Raw genomic sequence first — 19,631 nt, 5'->3', positions numbered from 1 at the left:
GAGTTTTTACCCAAGCGCGGCACAAAAAGCTTGTATAAACCTCCCCTGAAGGCGTCTCTGTGGAATTTTGGACCGATATCCAAACAACTGCATTCAAATGTCACTTAACAGCGCTGCGAGAACGCTGAGGGCCTCATTTAGTCTTAAAAAGACGTTCAAAATAAAACAGGCATAGGTAGGAATACTTGTCGATGAGGTCTCGGAACCAAAAAGTAAAAATTGTTCTTAACTCCTTGCTAGCTGACATCTTGGCACAAACAGAAGAGGAGGAGAAAGAGAAATTGGAGACAAAGACGCTCGGGTTTTCAGACGAATTTGTTTTCTGATGGCCAAAATATGTTTTTAGAATGGCTCGAGCAAGATTTCTTATTCTTTTTCAATCTAGTATATTCTAACCGTGGATCCTGGACTCATTAAAATGTATTGCTGCTCTTGTCAGATGGAGAGCCAACAAAAGTAGGCCAGCGGCCCATTATACCACCCCTAATACAAGAGGCCAGGAGCAACACAGTAAAACTTCTTTTTCTACACACATTAACTATGGCTACGTACTGTCTCTCGTCAATTAGGCTGCCATATTTTTTTTTAATTAACTAAGAATAAGGCTTGGTCACAGTGGGAAAACTGAAATGTGTAGTCAACTGTGTGTGTATGGGTGTAAGGCTAGGGGTTGTCGTAAATCGCACTGATTGCAAAGCCCTTCAGGACTAACTTTGTGAATTTGGGCAGTACAAATAAACTTGACTTACTTTTTAAAAGATGGTACTGCAGAAATGACTATACGTGTTCCGACCTTTAGCATTAAGTCACATTAAAACCAGCATTACTTGTTCAATGGAAGCGCAACGAAACACACATCCTCGGGCAAATACATAAAGGGTGTGTGTTCGGGCAAACAGTGTTTCGACAATTCACTCTGGCACTGGACCGGTTATAAGGCACGATTCATAAATCCATTATGCGAAGTCATTCTCTTTTATATGCAATAAGTGCTCGGTATTGTGACCCGGCTCTCACACAAGAGCTCATATCTCGGGGCCATTGCACCAGCCTATGTTAACAACGACTGTTGGATAGCTTCCAGGTCATCCAAATTACACATTACTCTATATGAGTCAGCCAAACAAATTGCTTACCCTTGGGGTGTATCTGCTGCCTATATGATCGAGCTGCAGCATTACTTCAGTCTCTGCCCACCAAGAGCCAGAACATGAAGAAGCAATCCTGAAAAGGTTGTTTTTGTGTTGTTGTTTTTTTTATCTAAAACCGGGAAAGGCCAGCTTTAGCTCACTGTCTCAAATTCTCTCACCTGCATTAACAAACACACAGAGGACAAGAGTGATTGATTCCATCTACTATCGTCATCATCATCATCATCATCATCATCATCATCATCACAACAATGATCATTATCTTCACCCGCCGCAGTTGTTGTTGTTGTTATCATCACCATCACCGTCATCTGTTCGCAGCACAGGAAGAATGCAAACTCTGCCAAAGGTGCTGATAGCTTCTCTAATGGCAAAACCAGTCAGACAGAAGACACCACTTCCCCCCCCACCCCCACCCCGTCTGTCTCGCTCTCCACACGCACACACACGCGCATGCACTCACGCACACACACAGAGTGAAGTATTACAGTGTGATTACACCACTGATGACTAATTAAATGGCAACGCAGACAGTAGACACGTACTTACACACACACACACACACACACACACACACACACACACACACACACACACACACACACACACACACACACACACACAGGGATACTGACCTCTTCATTCATTGGAGTAGGCGTTTTGTCTCTGGAATTATTTAGCAGGAAATCACACACACGCACACACACACACACACACACACACACACACACACACACACACACACACACACACACACACACACACACACACACACACACACACACACACACACACACACACAGGGATACTGACCTCTTCATTCATTGGCGTAGGCTTTTTGTCTCCGGAATTATTTAGCAGGAAATCACACACACACGCGCACATACACACACACACACACACACACACACACACAGGGATACTGACCTCTTCATTCATTGGTGTAGGCTTTTTGTCTCCGGAATTATTAACCAGGAAAACACACACACACAAACACACACACATACATACACACACACATACACACACACACGCACACATACACACACAACCTGATGACCGCACACTGAGACACAATATTAGGGAGTGACCATGATGTGACTCCACATCACCTACTGCTTACAGCATACACACAATGTAGGGTGCACTCACCGACCCACACGTGTAAGGTGATGACAAGCACGGCGACTCAAGGTGAGGCTATCAGATACTGACTCACTTCCTGTCTGTCTGTTAGGCTGTGCACACTACAGTCAGTGTGTGGATGTTTCGCTACACTGGGCCTCTGTTGTCCCCCCTCAGAGTAGAAAACCCCAAGCAAACAGCGGCTGAACGGGCATACTTGGTAGAGAGAGGCGTTAAAGGCTGAGAAACCAAATATACTGCGGCTCTTTTCAAGGGATTGCTCAAGGATTTACTGTACACAGCAAAGTGACATATCGCTAAAGCCTTCACCCTCTCCAAGATTTTCCGCAAATCAGTTTTAAGTTGATTTTTTGCGGCGCTTTTCTCGCATCGCCGCCCGAGGATTTAATTCAATACTATTAAAGTCTAACGTTAATCCTCCACCTTGTTTTTGTGCTAAAGCCTCCCTGAAGATTTGTGAACTTTTCCACGGCGCTTATTAATACAAGGCGCTACGTCACTCCCTCAGACAAACTGTCTGTGTTATCTCTACTAATGCTGCTCTGGAAAAAAAAAAAGAAAAAAAAAGAAGAAGCCTCCACTTGGAGACTATTTCATGTAGAAAACCTACGTCACGCTCTTTAGACGTCTGTCCTGCAAGGCTTCTCAGAGAGATGGTGGACTCACACAGCCCTGGTACACCCACTAGGAAATAAGGCTTGCTAGCCTCTGGCACTTTCCCCTCTTGATTCAAACATATTTAGATTCAACCCCTCTTTAAAAAAAAAGCCTGTCTAGTTGTCCTAAAAACCACATCTAATCTACCTGCCACAGGTTCAGAGGGGAAAAAACTATTCTTGAATCAACTGAACATTTTTGGAAGCAGGGCGTCCGGGTGGCATGGCGGTCTATTCCGTTGCCTACCAACACAGGGATCGCCGGTTCAAATCCCTGTGTTGCCTCCGGCTTGGTCGGGCGTCCCTACAGACACAATTGGCACAATTGACTGCGGGTGGAAAGCCGGATGTTGGCATGGGTCCTGGTCGCTGCACTAGTGCCCCTTCTGGTCGGTCAGTGTGCCTGTTCAGGGGGAGGGGGAACTGGGAGGAATTGCGTGATCCTCCCACGCGCTACGTCCCCCTGGTGAAACTCCTCACTGTCAGGTGAAAAGAAGCGGCTGGTGACTCCACATGTATCGGAGGAAGCATGTGGTAGTCTGCAGCCCTCCCTGGATCGGCAGACGGGGGTGGAGCAGCGACCAGGACTACTAGGAAGAGTGGGGTAATTGGCCAAGTACAACTGGGAAGAAAAAGGGGGGAGTAAAAAAAAATTTTTTTTGGAAGCAGTAACAGTATTTCTGAGAAATTTCAATAAGGTCACTCCACAATACCAAAACAGCATTTCTTCAAGTCACCACAAGATGTGTTTACATGGAAATCAGTACCCCAACTGGGACTACTGGGGATCAGTGTAAGGCAACACTTCAGTTTAAGTGTCTTCTTCTAGTAGTTGGTCTAAAGTATGTTGCCCTTCCTAAAGTTTCTACTGTTGCCACCGTGACGGTCACAATCACTGTCACACACGTGTGTGTGTGTGTGTGTGTGTGTGTGTGTGTATGTGTGTATGTGTGTGTGAGTGTGTGTGTTTAAATGCTATGTGAAGGTTAGCTGCCATAACTTGCATCTGAACAAGTGACTCTTTAACAGTTGCTGGTGGGGCCACAGCCATGTGTGGCCACTCAGGCCTTTGGTACTTTGGAACGAGCCATCCATTAAGGAGCTTAGGCAGACCCAATTAGTGTTTGCTTTTAAATCACTCCTGAATCCTTGCTTTAACAGACCGGCTTTTGTGCGATGTTTTCTCAGCGTGTTGTTTTCTTTTTCTTCCACATTCATCCTCCCCTTCGATCGGTTTACATCCCTTTTTAAATTTCTTTTTATGTCTCCCTGACGTTGTTAATTTTATATATATATATATTACACCTTTAAAGCCCCTGCTTAATTATGCCACTTCCTGTTGTTTAATTTTAGTGTTTAAAAAGTGCAGGGTATACTACATGGCGCATTAAGGTTATTGTTGTCCCCCCCCCCTTCCCAATTGTACTTGGCCAATTACCCCACTCTTCCGAGCCGTCCCGGTTGCTGCTCAAGGTTATTGGTATTAATATCTGTAATTCATTAACACATCCTTATCATGTCATAATAACAATATCGCTCTGATGGAATCGATCAATTATCAGTCTTACTCTCACTATGGTTCTTACTGTTCTTGTTCTTCTCATTGTGTCGACTCTTTTGTTAACCGCATTAGTCATTTTCGGTTGACTTCATCGCTGGCTTACTCTCCCATAGTCTAGCATGGCGTTTAGGACGGCTTTAGACAACACCTGCATCCTAAACAGTGTGTACATGCCCCGAAGTGCCCCATGTGTAGTGTTTTGCTTAAAGATCGTAGAACGGACACATCTGTTTTTCACTTCAGACAGGTGTGAGCAGTCATCGTCTATTTTTAGTGAAATTAATGTTAGCCCTTTCTGATGAATTTTCAAGATGGCTTGTCTGATGCCAGAAGCTGCACAGTCACAGTCATAGAGTGTGCACGCACACACACACACACGCACAGCCACACACACAAACACGCACAGCCACACACACACACACACATCCACACACACACACACACACACACACAGCCCTATCCCCTGAGAAATACTGTCTTTCCTAATGGTTGAATCAGATGTTTCCTGCTGATTTCTCCTCTCCTCTAACTAGGCCACCGCTTCTCAGCATACGTTTATGTCTATTTGACTTGAAAGTTTACATGGCTCTGGGGATGAACCAGTACCGATACTGGTATCACATATCAGGCCAACACCAGCCAAAAATGGGGTGTCGGTATTGGAGATTTGACAAGCGATTAAAATCTGACAACTTGATTTTTGGTACATGGAAGCTTGTATTTCACTTTGCGTCTGAATATTTTGCTCATGTACCTCAAACTATAGTGGTCTGATTCTGCACTGTTCAGCAAAAGCAGTGGGTCAGACTGGTATTCGGTATCAGCCAAGACTTACGAGATTCGTACTCACAATCAATACCGGCAATGAAAAAGGGACATGGGAGCATCCCTACATGGCTCATCATGTGCTGAGCACGTTCCAAGCTGCGAAGGATCTCTCGGTCTCGCTCGAAACACACTGCGTTGCACCGTACTTGTGTGACTTGCCGATGAAGTGATCTTCTTTTTGTGTTTAATACTCGCAGCTTCTGCAAATGCTTAAGTAAAGTTATGACTGTACTCTTCTTCTGGCGTAGTGACGTAAGCCCCTTCCTTTCTTCTCTGCGTAGTCATATCTGCCTTTCCTTTCGCTGTTGTTCTGCTCACCTTCCCTCTTTCATCTCCCGCTTTGCTCACTCCTTCCCTCTCTTTTGTCATTTCCACTCTATCTCTCTTCCTCCATACTCTCCTTCTCCTCCTGTCTCTTATCTCAGTAAGCTCTCAGCTGGGTCCTGGTTTTCCCTCTACAGGAGCCCGTCTTCCCATTTGGGGGGGGGGGTCTACGTGTACGTGTGTGTGTATGTGTGTGTGTGTGTGTGTGTGTGTGTGTATTCAACAAAAGGTAGACAGAGACAGAGTGAGCAAAGGCTGAGAGTGGAGGGGAGGGAAGGCAAAGAAGGTGGGATACAGGGGATAGGAGTCTCCCATGGTGCCATGTGATTGCATAATAACCGCTTCCTGAGAAATGCATGCTATGCCTTCTTAAAACACTACGCCAGTCACCTGCACATTCCTTACCTAGGCTACAGGATAAGCCAGGGGCGTCCAACAGCGAGGCGCATACCACGATGCAGGCCTACTATGGCTGCCCTGTCACAGCTCCTGTCACATGTCATTCATTCCCTCTCGCTCCTCTGTCCTGACACTGTCCACTGCGAACCATCTAATCTTGCAGAGGTGTCAAAAAAGTCTCAGCTTCTCTTCAAATTTGTGACTCGGGGCAGGAGATCCATGCATCCATTATCCAAACCACCCACCCTGTTCTCAGAGTCGCGGAGACGCTGGAGCCTATCCCACCAGTCATTGGGTGGCAGGCGGGGAGACACCCTGGACAGGCCGCCAGACTGTCACACAGGGCCCACACACACACACACAGACACACACACACATTCATACCTAGGGGCAATTTAGTATGACTGATTCACCAGACCTGCATGTCTTTGGACTGTGGGAGGAAACCGGACCACCCGGAGGAAACCCACACACACACGGGGAAAACACACAAGGTTCAGGACAGGAGATTAAAGTAAAAAAAAAAAAACTTGAAAGTGAAAAATTACAGATTTACATGAGTCATTTTTATCCATCTTTTTTCATAATAACTGCTGACCCAGGGACTGCTGGCATCCAGCACTGGAACCAAGTTCCCCTCACGTAAAACGGACTATGGTGGTGCAAAACATTGACACGCTACACTTAGTTAAAAAGTGCAAGTTTTAGGTAGATCTATATATCTATTTCTTTATCCTAGTATTTTTTCCTACTATTCTTTTACCCTGTGTTTCTGAGAGAGCAATGTGTCCCAAAGATGCACACGAATCAAAAAAACTTCTTCGGGTGCAGCCATAGAAATCGAAATGGATCAGAGAAACAAGACTGGCAGACTTGTGCAAATGCTCCAAAACCCAGTTAACCCAGTGCGGTTAACGTTCCCACTGAACAGTCGTCATCAGAGGTTCGAGACCAAATGAAACGTCAAACCGCGCTGGTGTTTTGAAGCATTTAATCCCGTGTAATCCTATTTCTCTGGTCCACTTTGAGGGAGAAATGTGTCGAAACCAAATTCCCTGTACGTGTGTGAACGTACTGAAAACGGACTCTGATCCTCGTTATTTGCCATTCTTGTCCCTGACGGGGAATCGAACACAACAAAAAAACAGCACGTGTAACCCTTGTTCTCGCTCGACCTACCTTCTAGCGTCACTTCCCTGCCGGCCCTTTTCAGCGTCTGCACGGCCTCGTCATGGGTCGCGTCCCGCAGGTTCACACCGTTGACCGACAGAATAGCGTCCCCGACGTAGAGAGCCTGGGTCTGGTCCGCGGCGAGCCCCCGGAATATTTTACTGATCAGGATGGGCATCTTGTTCTCCTTCCCACCTTTGATGCTGATGCCGAGACCCCCGACCTCCTGCTTGGCCACCGTGACGGATCGCTTTCGGTTGGCGATGGCCTCGGGCACTTGCTCCGGGGAATCCGTGTAGTACGCGGCGGTGCGCACACTTTTGGGACTGGGGTGACCCGCCGTGTTGTTGTTCCCATTGTAAGAGCCGTTGGTGACCCCGTTGGAGTTGACGCCGTCGTGGATGCCCGTCTCCTCGCAGCTCAGCGTGAGCGCTTCCTCGTTCAAGTTGGCCAAAACTTTGTGCCACCGATCCCGCACCAAAACCTCCAAAAGTCCACTTTTCTGCACACCTGAAAGTCCCGTCGCTATTACCACCGCCATCTTTCGGCACTTTTCCCCCTCTTGTCTCTCCCCCCGCTTCTCTAAAATGCCATTGAGGTTTGTGTTATCGCTCCCCGTTGTCGCCCCTCTCAGCTCCCGCAGCCTTTGGCGGAGTTGAAACACGCCGGATTTCGACCCCCTCTGAACTTCCCTGCGGGACCTGCTCAGCAGCGCCCGTCCGCTCACACAGAGCAGCGGCTCCGCTCTGCGCTCCCCGCTCCCCGCTCCGCCGGCGCGCGATCCTATCAAGTTGGGTGGAGTTTGTTCCCGCCGGTAGGAAACCCCATCTCCACCACTGCATAAACAAAACACCCCCCCCCTTCTCCCTTTTAGACCCGCACCAGAAATTAGGCAGCGGCGAATGTGCTGAAGGTAAACAAGTAAATACAATTTTCTATCCACAAATCTACAACAAGCCCTTTTTTCTTTTTTGTTGTTTATTTACAAAAACAAAACCAAGTTATAGAACATATTCCCAAAATATTGGAGAGTGAAGGAAGACTAGCAGTAAGGGCGGCCGTACCATTCAGAAATGAACACGCTGAAGTTTCTACCGTGTGAACGCTCTAATCCGAGTCCCGCTCCTAATCTGACGGACGGGTTTCACCCGCAACTCGACTGCACCGCGTCGGGAGCGCGCGTAAAGGAATGCGCCTCTGCCGGTTTGGAGACCCGGCAACGAACGAAGAGGGGAGGGATTCTCCCGCATTATCATTATTAATTATTATTATCATTATTTCGAAAAATATCGTCACGATCTGTCAATCAAATACGAGATTTCAAACGCGCGAACGCGAGCACTGGAGATGGCAAGAGTTGAGGCACTGATGCAGTCACGAGTAATAATAATAATGATAATTAAACAAAGCTTAGATACTTTTATCTAAAGTGCTCTTTTTAGCCCTGTCTCTCAGCCTAATAAATGTAACTGGCATGACTGCATTGCCGGCTGCGTGATTCACACCACACACATGTACACTGCACATCAGTGTTTCCACTGTTGCAGAGGCCTCCTGGAAAACAACACTATTTTGATCACCTCAACAACCGAAAAGGTTTTCCCGAAACCAATACGGTGAGATGGACAGGTTCCCATTACCTGTTCAGAGGTATCGCGTCCATACACTCACACAGCCGTAGTGTGGATTTGCCACCTACTGGTGAACTGGGAGAAGTGCCACACTGTTCAGCTGTTAGGCGTCAGGAAGTTTGTATCACAACCCAAAATGAACTACACGAGGGTCAATGCAAGGGTTTTATTAAAGCTCACATGTAATCAATCCGAATGGAAACACCTCAGAAACACAGGTATTTGGGTCCCCAACATCATTTGACAAATGTTGGCCCAATGGGTCACCGCCAGAATTCCTGATGTCCAAATATGCGAGTGCACCTTGACCACTTGGGCCACCCATATAGGGGGTGTCACATCTTGCTACTTCATCAGGACAGCTAACTTTTAGTACCTATATTGGCAAATCGAAGGTAATAGACCGGGAACTGTGGTCATGAGACAATCTGTCCAACCACTGGACAACTAGAGCATCAACATCTAGGTATCTATAACGTCCCCTCTCTGGAAGATGTTGATTGCCTTGCAAAAATGTCAAGCATGCGAGCAACTAAAACAACATAAGTGAGCATGTGGGCCTTGCACATGTCTGTGGCTGCATACAGCAGACCTGTGAATCACACCTCTTTTTTCTCCCATTACATAATGAATGCATGTCCATAGATATGTATAGATCTTTTTTTTCCTTTTCACTTTCCAGTATGGATGCTAGCAGACCCTCTATTTTCAAAGTGGAGTGATTCAAACTGTTTTGAATTTCCATTACAAAACATTAATCCTGCCCACACCTTTCAATGGACAGTGAAGTCTAATCACAAGTGATATTATTCCCACTTTCCTTCAGCAGCATGCCCACCTCCCCTTCCAACACTACATCAATACGCATTACCTCCGAAGACCAAACGAGGGGATTCAGCCTATTTAGAGAAAGGAGAAAGTCTAAGAATAAGTCCCTTTGTTTAATGAGGTGTAAGAACTATGATTGATTTTTTTACTTTTATATGCAAATGAGCATTCAGACAAAATGCTCATTCTTTGTTGTGCCAGAAGCCTTCAAAACAAACAAACCCAGAGTGCAATGTTATCAAGGATAAAATTAGTGAGAGGGGAAAAAAAGTCCCCTTTTCCATCAATCTTCATTGAACTAAGCAACGTGTCCCAGAACACCCACTGGCTACACCTTTCTTACTGTCCGGGGGATTTCTGGATGTCAACTAGCAACCCTCCGATTACTTCTCAGACATTAGTTTATACACACCGCAGACAAGAAAACAATTTGGGGAAGATTTCTTTTTTTTCCCCTGTTTTGATTTGCACGTCAACAGATCAATGCTGTGACCCCATTTTCCTGCATACCTCAGACAGAGGGGTGACTTTACCCCCCTTTTGTCTTCACTTCATACTTCCCTTTACGCTGCAGTACTTCCATCCTTTGTTTCTCCCCGCTCCGTTCTGTCCTTCATTTTTTTCTCCCCTCCTTCCCCAGCTTTCTTTACTTTATAGTCTCTCCTTTTACTTTACTCTGTTTTCCTCCAACTTGTCCTTGTTTGTTTCCTTTCCCCTAAGCACCCAGAGAAAGGATGCTGTGCAAATTTTACCTCATATACATGTGAGCGGCAAACACACCAAGATTTATTTCTTCTACACAGATGAGCCAAAACATTATGACCACTCACAGGCGAAATGAATAACGTTGATCATCTCCAAACAAGGGTCCATGTCAAGGTCTGGGTGTAAGCAAACAATCAGGTGTATGCAGGAGAAATGAGCAGGCGTAAAGACCGGAGCGACTTTGACAAGTGTCAGGTTGTTATAGCCAGAGCCAGAAGACTGGGTCAGAGCATCTCTGAAACAGCACGGCTTTTGGGGGGCTACCGGTCAGCAGTGGTGGGTGGTCTGAGGCAGCGCTCCGAGGAGGGGGACAAGCCACAAACTGACGACAGGGTGTTGGGCGCCCAAGGCTCATCAATGCATGAGGGAACTAACTGCTATTCCATCTCTCCGAACTGACAGAGGGTCTACGGTGGCACAGGTCACAAAAGTTTTTTAGCGATGGTTATGGGAGGAATGTGTCAACACAAAGTGCATCGCACCCTGCTGTATATGGGGCTGCGTAGCCGCAGACCAGTCAGAGCGCCCACGATGACACCTGTCCACCGTCGAAAGTGCCTACAATGGGGGCGTTGGGACTGAACCTTGGAGCAGTGGAAGGTTGGCTGGTCCGATGAGTCCCGTTTTCTTTTAGATTATGTGGATGGCCATGTCTGTGTGCACCATTTACCTGGGTAAGTGATGGCATCAGGATGCACTGTGGGAAGACGACAAGCTAGTGGGGGGAGTGTGATGCTCTGGGGAATGTTCTGCTGGGAAACCCTGGGTCCGGCCATTCTTGTGGATGTTACTTTGACATATCTTTGCAGACTAGATGCATCCCTTCATGGCAATGGTATTCCTTGATGGCAGTGGCCTCTCTCAGCAGGACAATGCACCCTGCTACACTGCACACATTGTTCAGGAATGGTTTGGGGAACATAATGAAGTGTTCGTGGTATTGCCCTCTCCTCCAAATTCTCCAGATCTCAATCTGATTTAGCATCTGTGGGATGCTGACGTTGGAAAAACAAGTCCGCTCAATGGAGGACCCACCTTGGATCTTACAGTAATTAAAGGATCTGGTGCTAATGTCTTGGTACCAGATACCAGAGGACATCTTCAGAGGTCTTATGGAGCCCATGCATCAACAGGTCAGAACTGTCTTGGCGGCACGAGGGGGACCTACACAATATTAGGCAGATGGTTTTAATGTATTGGCTCATCGGTGTATTCCGGGGTGGGCAATCTTATCCAAAAGGGCCAGTGTGTGTGCAGCCTTTGGGTAACTGCTTCTTGTTTACCATATGATGACGATGATAAGTCAGACTGTTTGAGTAGCAGTGCATTTTGCAAATGCCAGATTGCGAGCAGCCCCTCCTCTTCCACTCAGTGTACAGAGGAGCAGAAGCCTACTTTCAGCTAGCTAGCGGCTTGCATCTTAGGTTAAGATAAAAATCATGGTGAAAGAAAGTAGTTTGCTTAAGTTTGTCACAGAAAGATGTGAGGAACAGGAGGGGGAGAATTCAGCTCAAGTTCAGGCATCATCCTCAACTAATAATTCACTCCAATCCCCATCATCTCCTGCCGTAATCCTCAAAAGCAAGAAATTTTACAATTTTGGGCTGTAGTAGCCTATTGCCTATTTAAGAATGATTGTTTATTTGGTATATTTTTTTGGGTGTACAACTGGATTTTGTGTGTGTGTGTGTGTGTGTGTGTGTGTGTGTGTGTGTGTGTGTGTGTGTGTGTGTGTGTGTGTGTGTGTGTGTAGATGGGCACAAATACATCATAAAGTATCTTGTTACAAATTACAAATACTTGCTCATCAAATGTATCAAAATACTGGTATGAGAAAATGTATTTAATTAAAATACAAGTAATTTGAAAATGCAAAAATACATTCTATACAAACTGATATCACATTTTAGGCATTTGGTAGCCTCGATATGGGTCTGACCTTAACCCCCCTTCATTGAAAAGATGGCCTCTGCTAATTTCCCCATATCATAGAGTTGAAGTGGCCAATCAGGATATCTTGGAGGTGGGAGGCTGCGAATTCAGGGGTGCATGCTGGGTGGTTTCTGTCAGTCAAAGTGACCATTGACTGACTGAGTGAACAGCCAACTGAAATGCAACTGGGGGAGCTGAACAGTAGACCACAGTGATGCACTGGTTCTTTCAGAAGACAATAAGAATGGACATTTAGCAGATGCCTTTTTCAAGAGTGATGAATGTAAGTGCAGTGGAGCAAGTAAATTTCTGAGATCTCCAACTATACAAGCAACCAATTGAACGAGTACAAAAGACACATAACAGTACAATTACAGTAGAGTATGATACAGCACCAAATAGTAGAAAAGAGACATACCCCCTTCCCCCAATGCCAACAACAACCTAAAAAAAAGTATACACCTTTGTGTATCCCCCTAACACTGCAGTCCTTCCATTTCTGTTTTAGTTGTTTTTCAGCACAACTAATAGCTAACTTTTTTTTACATTTCAGTTTTAGTTGTTTTTCGGCACAACTAATTTCTCCATCAGTTCAGCTGTTAATCGCTTTCTGTGAGGGCAGTAAACCATGCCTGCAAAGGAGAAGAGACACTCAACTGGTGCCGATGATGGCAAAGTGGTGTTGAATCTCACAAAGAGTAGCTTGATCAGTGGATATGAATCCAGTGAGGAAAGGTCCTTTCTGGGGTCCTCCAGAACCTGAAGGGTCTTCAGCTCTGCTTTACTGTGTCTAGGCAACATCTCTCTGCCTAACTGGCTCTCAGTTCCTGTTGCTGGGATTGGAAACAGTAGAGGCAAACAGAGAAACAAGGTTAATATGAATTTGCATTAAATTCAAGGATTTTTAATATCACAAAAATGTTTCAAAACTTGACATGAAACTAGCTGCTCATTTATTTTTTAATCGATGAATATTCATTTTTGATGATTAACTCATGAAATTGCACTTTAGCCTTGAGACACAGAAGTGAGAGTAGTTTACCCATACCCTGGTCAGAGAAGATGAAGAAATCATCTTCATTCTCTTCAGCGGTGTTTGATGAGGCAGTCTGACTTTCTGACACAAGGCCAAGCTCTTCAGTTGAGTTCAGAAATAGATACTGTATCCTCTTCTTCTCTGCAGCTAGTTTGAGAGGCAACCACCTCATCTGAAAAAAGGGTGGGTTGCTGTAGAAAGGATGGCTTCATTTACATCAGTCTTCAGCTGTAAGAAGCTCCTGGAACCTTTTCTCAAAGCCAGATATGGTGGCTTGCAAGCTTATGTAAGCAGTACCGCAGGTTTGAAGCTTGAAGTTCATGTAGTTTAGCCTGAACAGCTGCATGTTGTTTAGCCTGAACAGCAAAGAGCTCACCATAGTAGCATGAGGTCTGACCTTGAAGGTGGTCAATTGCAATGGGCTTGAGGACTCTGCGGTATCCCTCAAGGAAATCAAGCTCTACCTCTTTGAATGGTGGGAGTTGCAAGGCAGGCATGATCTTGGGGAGCTTCTCCTGAAGAAATGTCAGCTGACTCAAACAGTCATAAAGAGAATTTCATCTACAAACGCAGGGTGTCTTCAGTTGCTGGTTAGTCAAGTCATTGAGTATTTCCACATATTTTGGTCTACTAGAAGCATTCCATGGGGCTGAACACTTTGCCATGGATGAATGATTTTGCCTGGAGAGAATTGAATCGTCTTAAATTGCTCTTTTGGCATCAGTGGTTGAAACCAAACTCAGTGTATGAGGGGAACACCTGATTTGAGGTGGTAGAATGATAGCACACTCTGACACTTCTTCTCCCTCTGGAGCTATTCTTACAAATGAAAGATCCTGTTCCTGCTCATCTGTCTCGTCCTGTTCCTCTGAAACGACTGTGATATTGAACTCTCGGAATGCTATTTAGAAGTTTGATGCATGGTTCGGGTTCATGCATTAATCCTGGTGTTCCCCCAGTGTCAGCAGCCCTGTGTGTACTTCTATCACAGTAACATCATCAACCATCATCACCAACACTGGAGTCCCTCAAGGCTGTGTCCTCAGTCCCCTTTTCTGCACTCTCTACACAAACGACTGCATCAGCCCTTCACCCATCACTACTTACTACACATACTCAGATGATACTGCCATACTGGGACTACTTAATGACAATAACTCCATCACAGCCCATCAACACCCCATTTCTCATTTTACACAATGGTGCACAGATAACTACCTCCAACTGAATGTGGACAAGACAAAATCACTGGTCATTACCACACCAAACACACCCCTCACTAGACTGAACCCCGTCTCCATCCACAGCAAGACAGTAGAACGGGTTGACAATTTCAAATATCTTAAAGTCACTTTAGACACTAAACTCAGCTTTGGTCAACACATCACTGATATCCATAACTGATCCCAGCAGGGACTCCATGTCATCCACAAGCTCAAAGCATTTCGTTGCCCCCCACCTCCTGTTGTTACTTTACAAAAATATAATCCAACCATCCTGCTGTACTGTTTCCCCCTGTTACTATATCATGCTGTCCATCTCCAACAAAAAAACAAACTTACCAGGATCACACCTGCTGCCGCCAAGATCATCCGCTCCCCACCACCCAACCTCTCAGACATGAATGACAGAGCCATCACATGCCTCGCACTCACGACAATGAACGACACTGATCAGCCCCTCATTTTACATCTCACACTACTGCCATCAGGCTGCAGATGGAGAATTCTGAAATGAAGAAGAGCTCGCTTTGGCAGAAGTGTTGTCCCTTCTGCCATAGCAGCACTAAACAAATTGCCTCACTGACCAAACACAGAGTCAGATATATCTTGTGGGTGTGAGTGAATGTTATGTGTTTATAAATGTTATGCGTTTAGGTATCTGTATATCTGTACGTTGTGGTGCGGTTATCTGTATGTTTCTGTACGTGTACTAGCTGTGAAAACAAATTTCCTGCAGGGCAACAAAGACTATATTTATCTATCCATACACTTGATTGATGATGCTGTTGCGTCTGTCAGCTGCGTGTGTATAAATATGTGGCCGCCATGCCAGGCTATGTGATGCTGTTGTTAATATTCATGCTGGAGCCTGTAATATTACCTCTGATGACGTATAAGGCTTGTTTGATTAAACTGTGGTGCATTCAGGCAAGTATAGTTGTAGTGGCCTATTTTGGTTAACCTGCCGCCCAATGACTGCTGGAATAGGCCCCAGCATCCCCACGACCCTGAGAGCAGGATAAGCGGTTCAGATAATGGATGGATGGATGGATGGATGGATATGCATTTCAAAATCTATTAAGTATAATTGGTCTTGGACGGGCTAGGCCCACCTGATCTCCTCTGTGACCACCCACACTGTGATTTCTGCCTACGCTACAGGTACGAGGGGTCACCGAATGATTTGATGAGGTTGAAAATTATGTCTGAGTCACCAGATCTCAACCCAACTCAACACCTATGGGATATTTTGGGCTGATGTGTTAGACAGCGCTCTCCACCGCCATCATCGAAACACCAAATGAGGGAATGTTTTAGAAGAATGGTGTCCATCCCTCCAGTAGAGTTCAGACTTGTGGACTCTATGACAAGGAGCACTGAAGCTGTTCTGGAGGCTCGTGGTGGCCCAACACCTTACTAAGACAATTTATGTTGGTTTTCCCTTTGTCACCGGTCTGTAGCTCCAGTCGCACTGATCTGTAGCATCTGCCAGATGCCCGAAACATAAATCAAACAGCTGCAGGTTATTCTGGATCTAATAATTTTTTATTATCATCATTTTCCCTGACACAATATGTTGAAGCATAATCAATGTTGTTAGAAAATTTTCATATGAATAAATTCTCTCACAGACTTTTCGAAAATGTATTACCAAATAATATACATAAAATTTTCAGGAGGTACCATTTACAAATTCCATGCACACAGATACACATAAACATACTTAGAATATTTCAAAAATAAAACAAAAACCGCTGAAGATGCATTCTGCAGTTGTAATACAAATATGATGTTTGCTTATTGCCCTTCATGTCTTGTAAAACCCATTGCCTATTTATGAGTTGTTGATAATAAAGCAAAACAAGGGGTAAGCCATTGAATATGACACCTATATGCAGAAATTGTCTTTTTTTTTTCTTGAAAAGGATGCTGCATCTAGTTTTGTCCTAGTATGCTTATTGACACAGTCACTGAACTTTTCTTGGGCTGCTCCAACATGGAAAATAACATCCACCAATTATCCAAGCCGCTTATCCGAATTCGGGTCACGGGGGATGCTGGAGCCTATCCCAGCAGTCATTGGGCGGCAGGCAAGGAGAAACCCTGTACAGGCTGCCAGTCCATCACAGGGCCAACATATTCACACCTAGAGACAATTTAGTATGGGAAATCAAACCGTATGGAACCGTATGGAATATAAACATCTGAAAACGTGGCTTGGTCCAGAGATGCTCTGTACCAAATTTGGTGACAATTGCAAAACATTTGTAGGAGGAGTAGTGAAAAAACAGATTTGGATTTGGGAAAATAACAGTACACATATAATTAACACTTCTATGCTGCTAAAATGTAATTGTCAGTAAAAACTAGATTGTTGTAAACTTATCTTAAATGTGGCCCAAAATTTTGTGCTCCTCATACTTTTTGGGGTCCCAAGATGCTTGTGCTTGGATAGGTCCATTAAACCGTATAGAGGTTCTGCATTGTCTGCCAAAAGGAAGCTGTTCTGGTAGCTTTACCCATCATCGCTGCTCCTTCTCCTTTCAGGTGGGAAAGCCAAAGCTCCTTTCATCACAGTTATACAAAACAAAGGGAAATGTATCTATTTTCAGAGCTGGGGAGGGGAGAAAGTCTCTTTCTTGCATAGTTAACCGCATTTTTACCCCTCATTAGATCCAGCTTCCATAAAAATACACTGTAGTTTACACCTCTTTTCATCTGCTCTGATTACCCTCTTCACAGCACGAGTCAGATTATTGAGCGCTGGAATTGGCCTTGACGGTACATTTTCCCCCCCTGATTTTATTAGATGCCACAGAGTCAAACAGAGACAGATTTAGCTGGTTGAAATTATTGAGTAAACTCATCAGTGTGCGGCAGGATAATATCCATACGAACTGAATGCATCATCATCAGCAGGCATCCTCATTTCTGAGGCAGGTGTGAAGTCGCTGATAGAAGAGTAAATAGAGGAGTAAATAGGTCAGGACCGTTGCTTAGGGGGCAAATAAAAGCAATGCTTTTTGTTAAGGGAGCATACATTAAGTAAACCAATTATCTGATGTGGTGGTGGGTAAAATGAATATAATTTTTTTTTGCTCTTGCTGCATCTATGTAATCTATGTCTTACATAACATATTTCAGTGATTTTGTTTGATTCAGCAACCTCTTGTTAACATGAACCAGTGCGAGTCTCTGGGGTGTCATTTGTGTTCAAGATGCTTTAATAGGTAAATCCAGCTTCACAGCAGATTTGTAGCTACAGTTAGAGACAGCTACATATAGTAGATATGAAACAATCATTTCTTATAGTATCTAGATTAGACATTAAGAGATTCTGTGATCAGACTTAGAAGAGCACCGCCAAAAAACAAAAAACAATCTCCTCTATAATATAAAAGATAATGGTATGAGAAACACTTGTATATGCTTATACCCTATAATCTTCAGAATAGTAAATAGAAGGGCAAATTTAAAGAGGTTCTAAACACTTGTGTGTTTATTTTGACTGTACGGTGATAAAACATCAATGCTGGTGATAATGTTGACATTTACATTTGTTTTTATAAAAATAAGCATTTTTATTTTTTGAGACACTTTATTGATCCCCGTGGGGAAATTATGCTCTGCATCTAACCCATCCTAGCTGTGTAGCCATCATGCGTGTCTTTTTGATGAGTGGGGGAAACCGGAGCACCCGGAGAAAACCCTCCGCAGACACAGACAGAACACGCAAACTCCACACAGAGGGTGACCTGGGATGACCCCCAAGGCTGGACAACCCCGGGGTTTGAACCCAGGGCCTTCTCGCGTCAGTGTCAGGAGGTGACAGCGCTAATCACTGCGCCACCTTGCCGCCACTGGGCCACTGTTCTTTGGGTTGAAAAAGACTCAACACGCCATCTATCATTTTAAACCAGCCCTGAACCTTGCAAGGCCAATGCTGACGTAGAGTCGACTAGTTGGGTCTTATCTACGTCATGGTGTAATAGGTGCGCTGGTGTAAGAACAGAGTGAAGTGCACAAAGAGCTGCAATAGACGGTGATATTGCAGTTGGTGTGAAGGGAAGCCCAGATGAGCTCAACATGTATGAGAGCAGCCCTAACTCTTTGACTGTAAACGGTGGTGACACAGTAAGAAACAGCCCTTGGATGATTCTCCTCCATCTCGAGTTCTACACATCAGGAAACTTCCAAATGACATCTCAGAGACAGGTCATTGCGCTTGGGCTGCCCTTTGGAAAGGTCACCAACATACTGATGCTAAGGGGAAGAACCAGGCTTTTCTGAAGTTGGGGACAGAGAAAGCAGCCATCACAATGGCCAACTATTATACAGCCGTCACACCCCAGGTCAAAAACACACCTGTCTTTATACAGTACTCCAACCATAAGGCACCGAAGACTGACTCTGCTCTGAACCAGAGGACCTAGGCAGTGTCAGCAGTTCAGGATAGAAGCTCGTCATCCTCTGACACTGGAGTTCTGGACTTGGCTCCTCCCTCAAGCCCCATCCTGTGGATTATAATTGACAATATGTTCTATCCTGTGACACTGGATGTTCTACAACAGATTTTCAGTAAATTTGGGGCTGTGTTGAAGATTATAACCTCCACAAAGAATAACCAGTTTCAGGCTCTGCTATAGTTCAGCGACCCTGTCAATGCCCAACAGGCTAAACTGTCGTTGGGTGGACAGAACATTTATAACTCTTGCTGTACTCTACCGATAGACTTCAGTAAACTAGTAAGCCTGTCAAGCACAACAACAATAAGAGCAGAGATTACACCAGACCTGACCTGCCCATCAGAGACGGAGACATGAGCAGCAAGGGTCACTCTTCTTTCCTTCACTATCCTTGATCGCCCTTACCTGCTGCCCATCCTTCCTAGTTTGGTCCCTCTGTCTAGCTAGCCAATCGGTACAAGTCCTTTTCTCCTTCCTTAGTGTCCAACCTCTCACACAACTCAACATATGCCTTT

General features: G+C 45.0%; 1 protein-coding gene and 1 pseudogene across 1 annotated transcript in view; one reads left to right on the top strand and one right to left on the bottom strand.

Annotated features, from left to right (window-relative positions):
- Positions 1 to 7,966, bottom strand: part of sntb1 (syntrophin, basic 1) — an 85,630-nt gene extending 77,664 nt beyond the window's left edge. The window contains exon 1 of the mRNA XM_056285767.1: positions 7,245 to 7,966. Coding sequence (XP_056141742.1) covers positions 7,245 to 7,776 — 532 coding nt within the window. The 5' untranslated portion in view covers positions 7,777 to 7,966. The remainder of the gene's footprint in view (positions 1 to 7,244) is intronic.
- Positions 7,967 to 10,612: 2,646 nt separating this feature from the next.
- Positions 10,613 to 19,631, top strand: LOC130118477 (polypyrimidine tract-binding protein 2-like; annotated as a pseudogene).

The sequence above is a fragment of the Lampris incognitus genome, chromosome 9 (genome assembly GCF_029633865.1).
Source record: "Lampris incognitus isolate fLamInc1 chromosome 9, fLamInc1.hap2, whole genome shotgun sequence".
Lineage (NCBI taxonomy): Eukaryota > Metazoa > Chordata > Actinopteri > Lampriformes > Lampridae > Lampris > Lampris incognitus.
The sequence above is the reverse complement of the archived record's forward strand: the minus strand, read 5'-3'. Positions and strand labels throughout refer to the sequence as shown.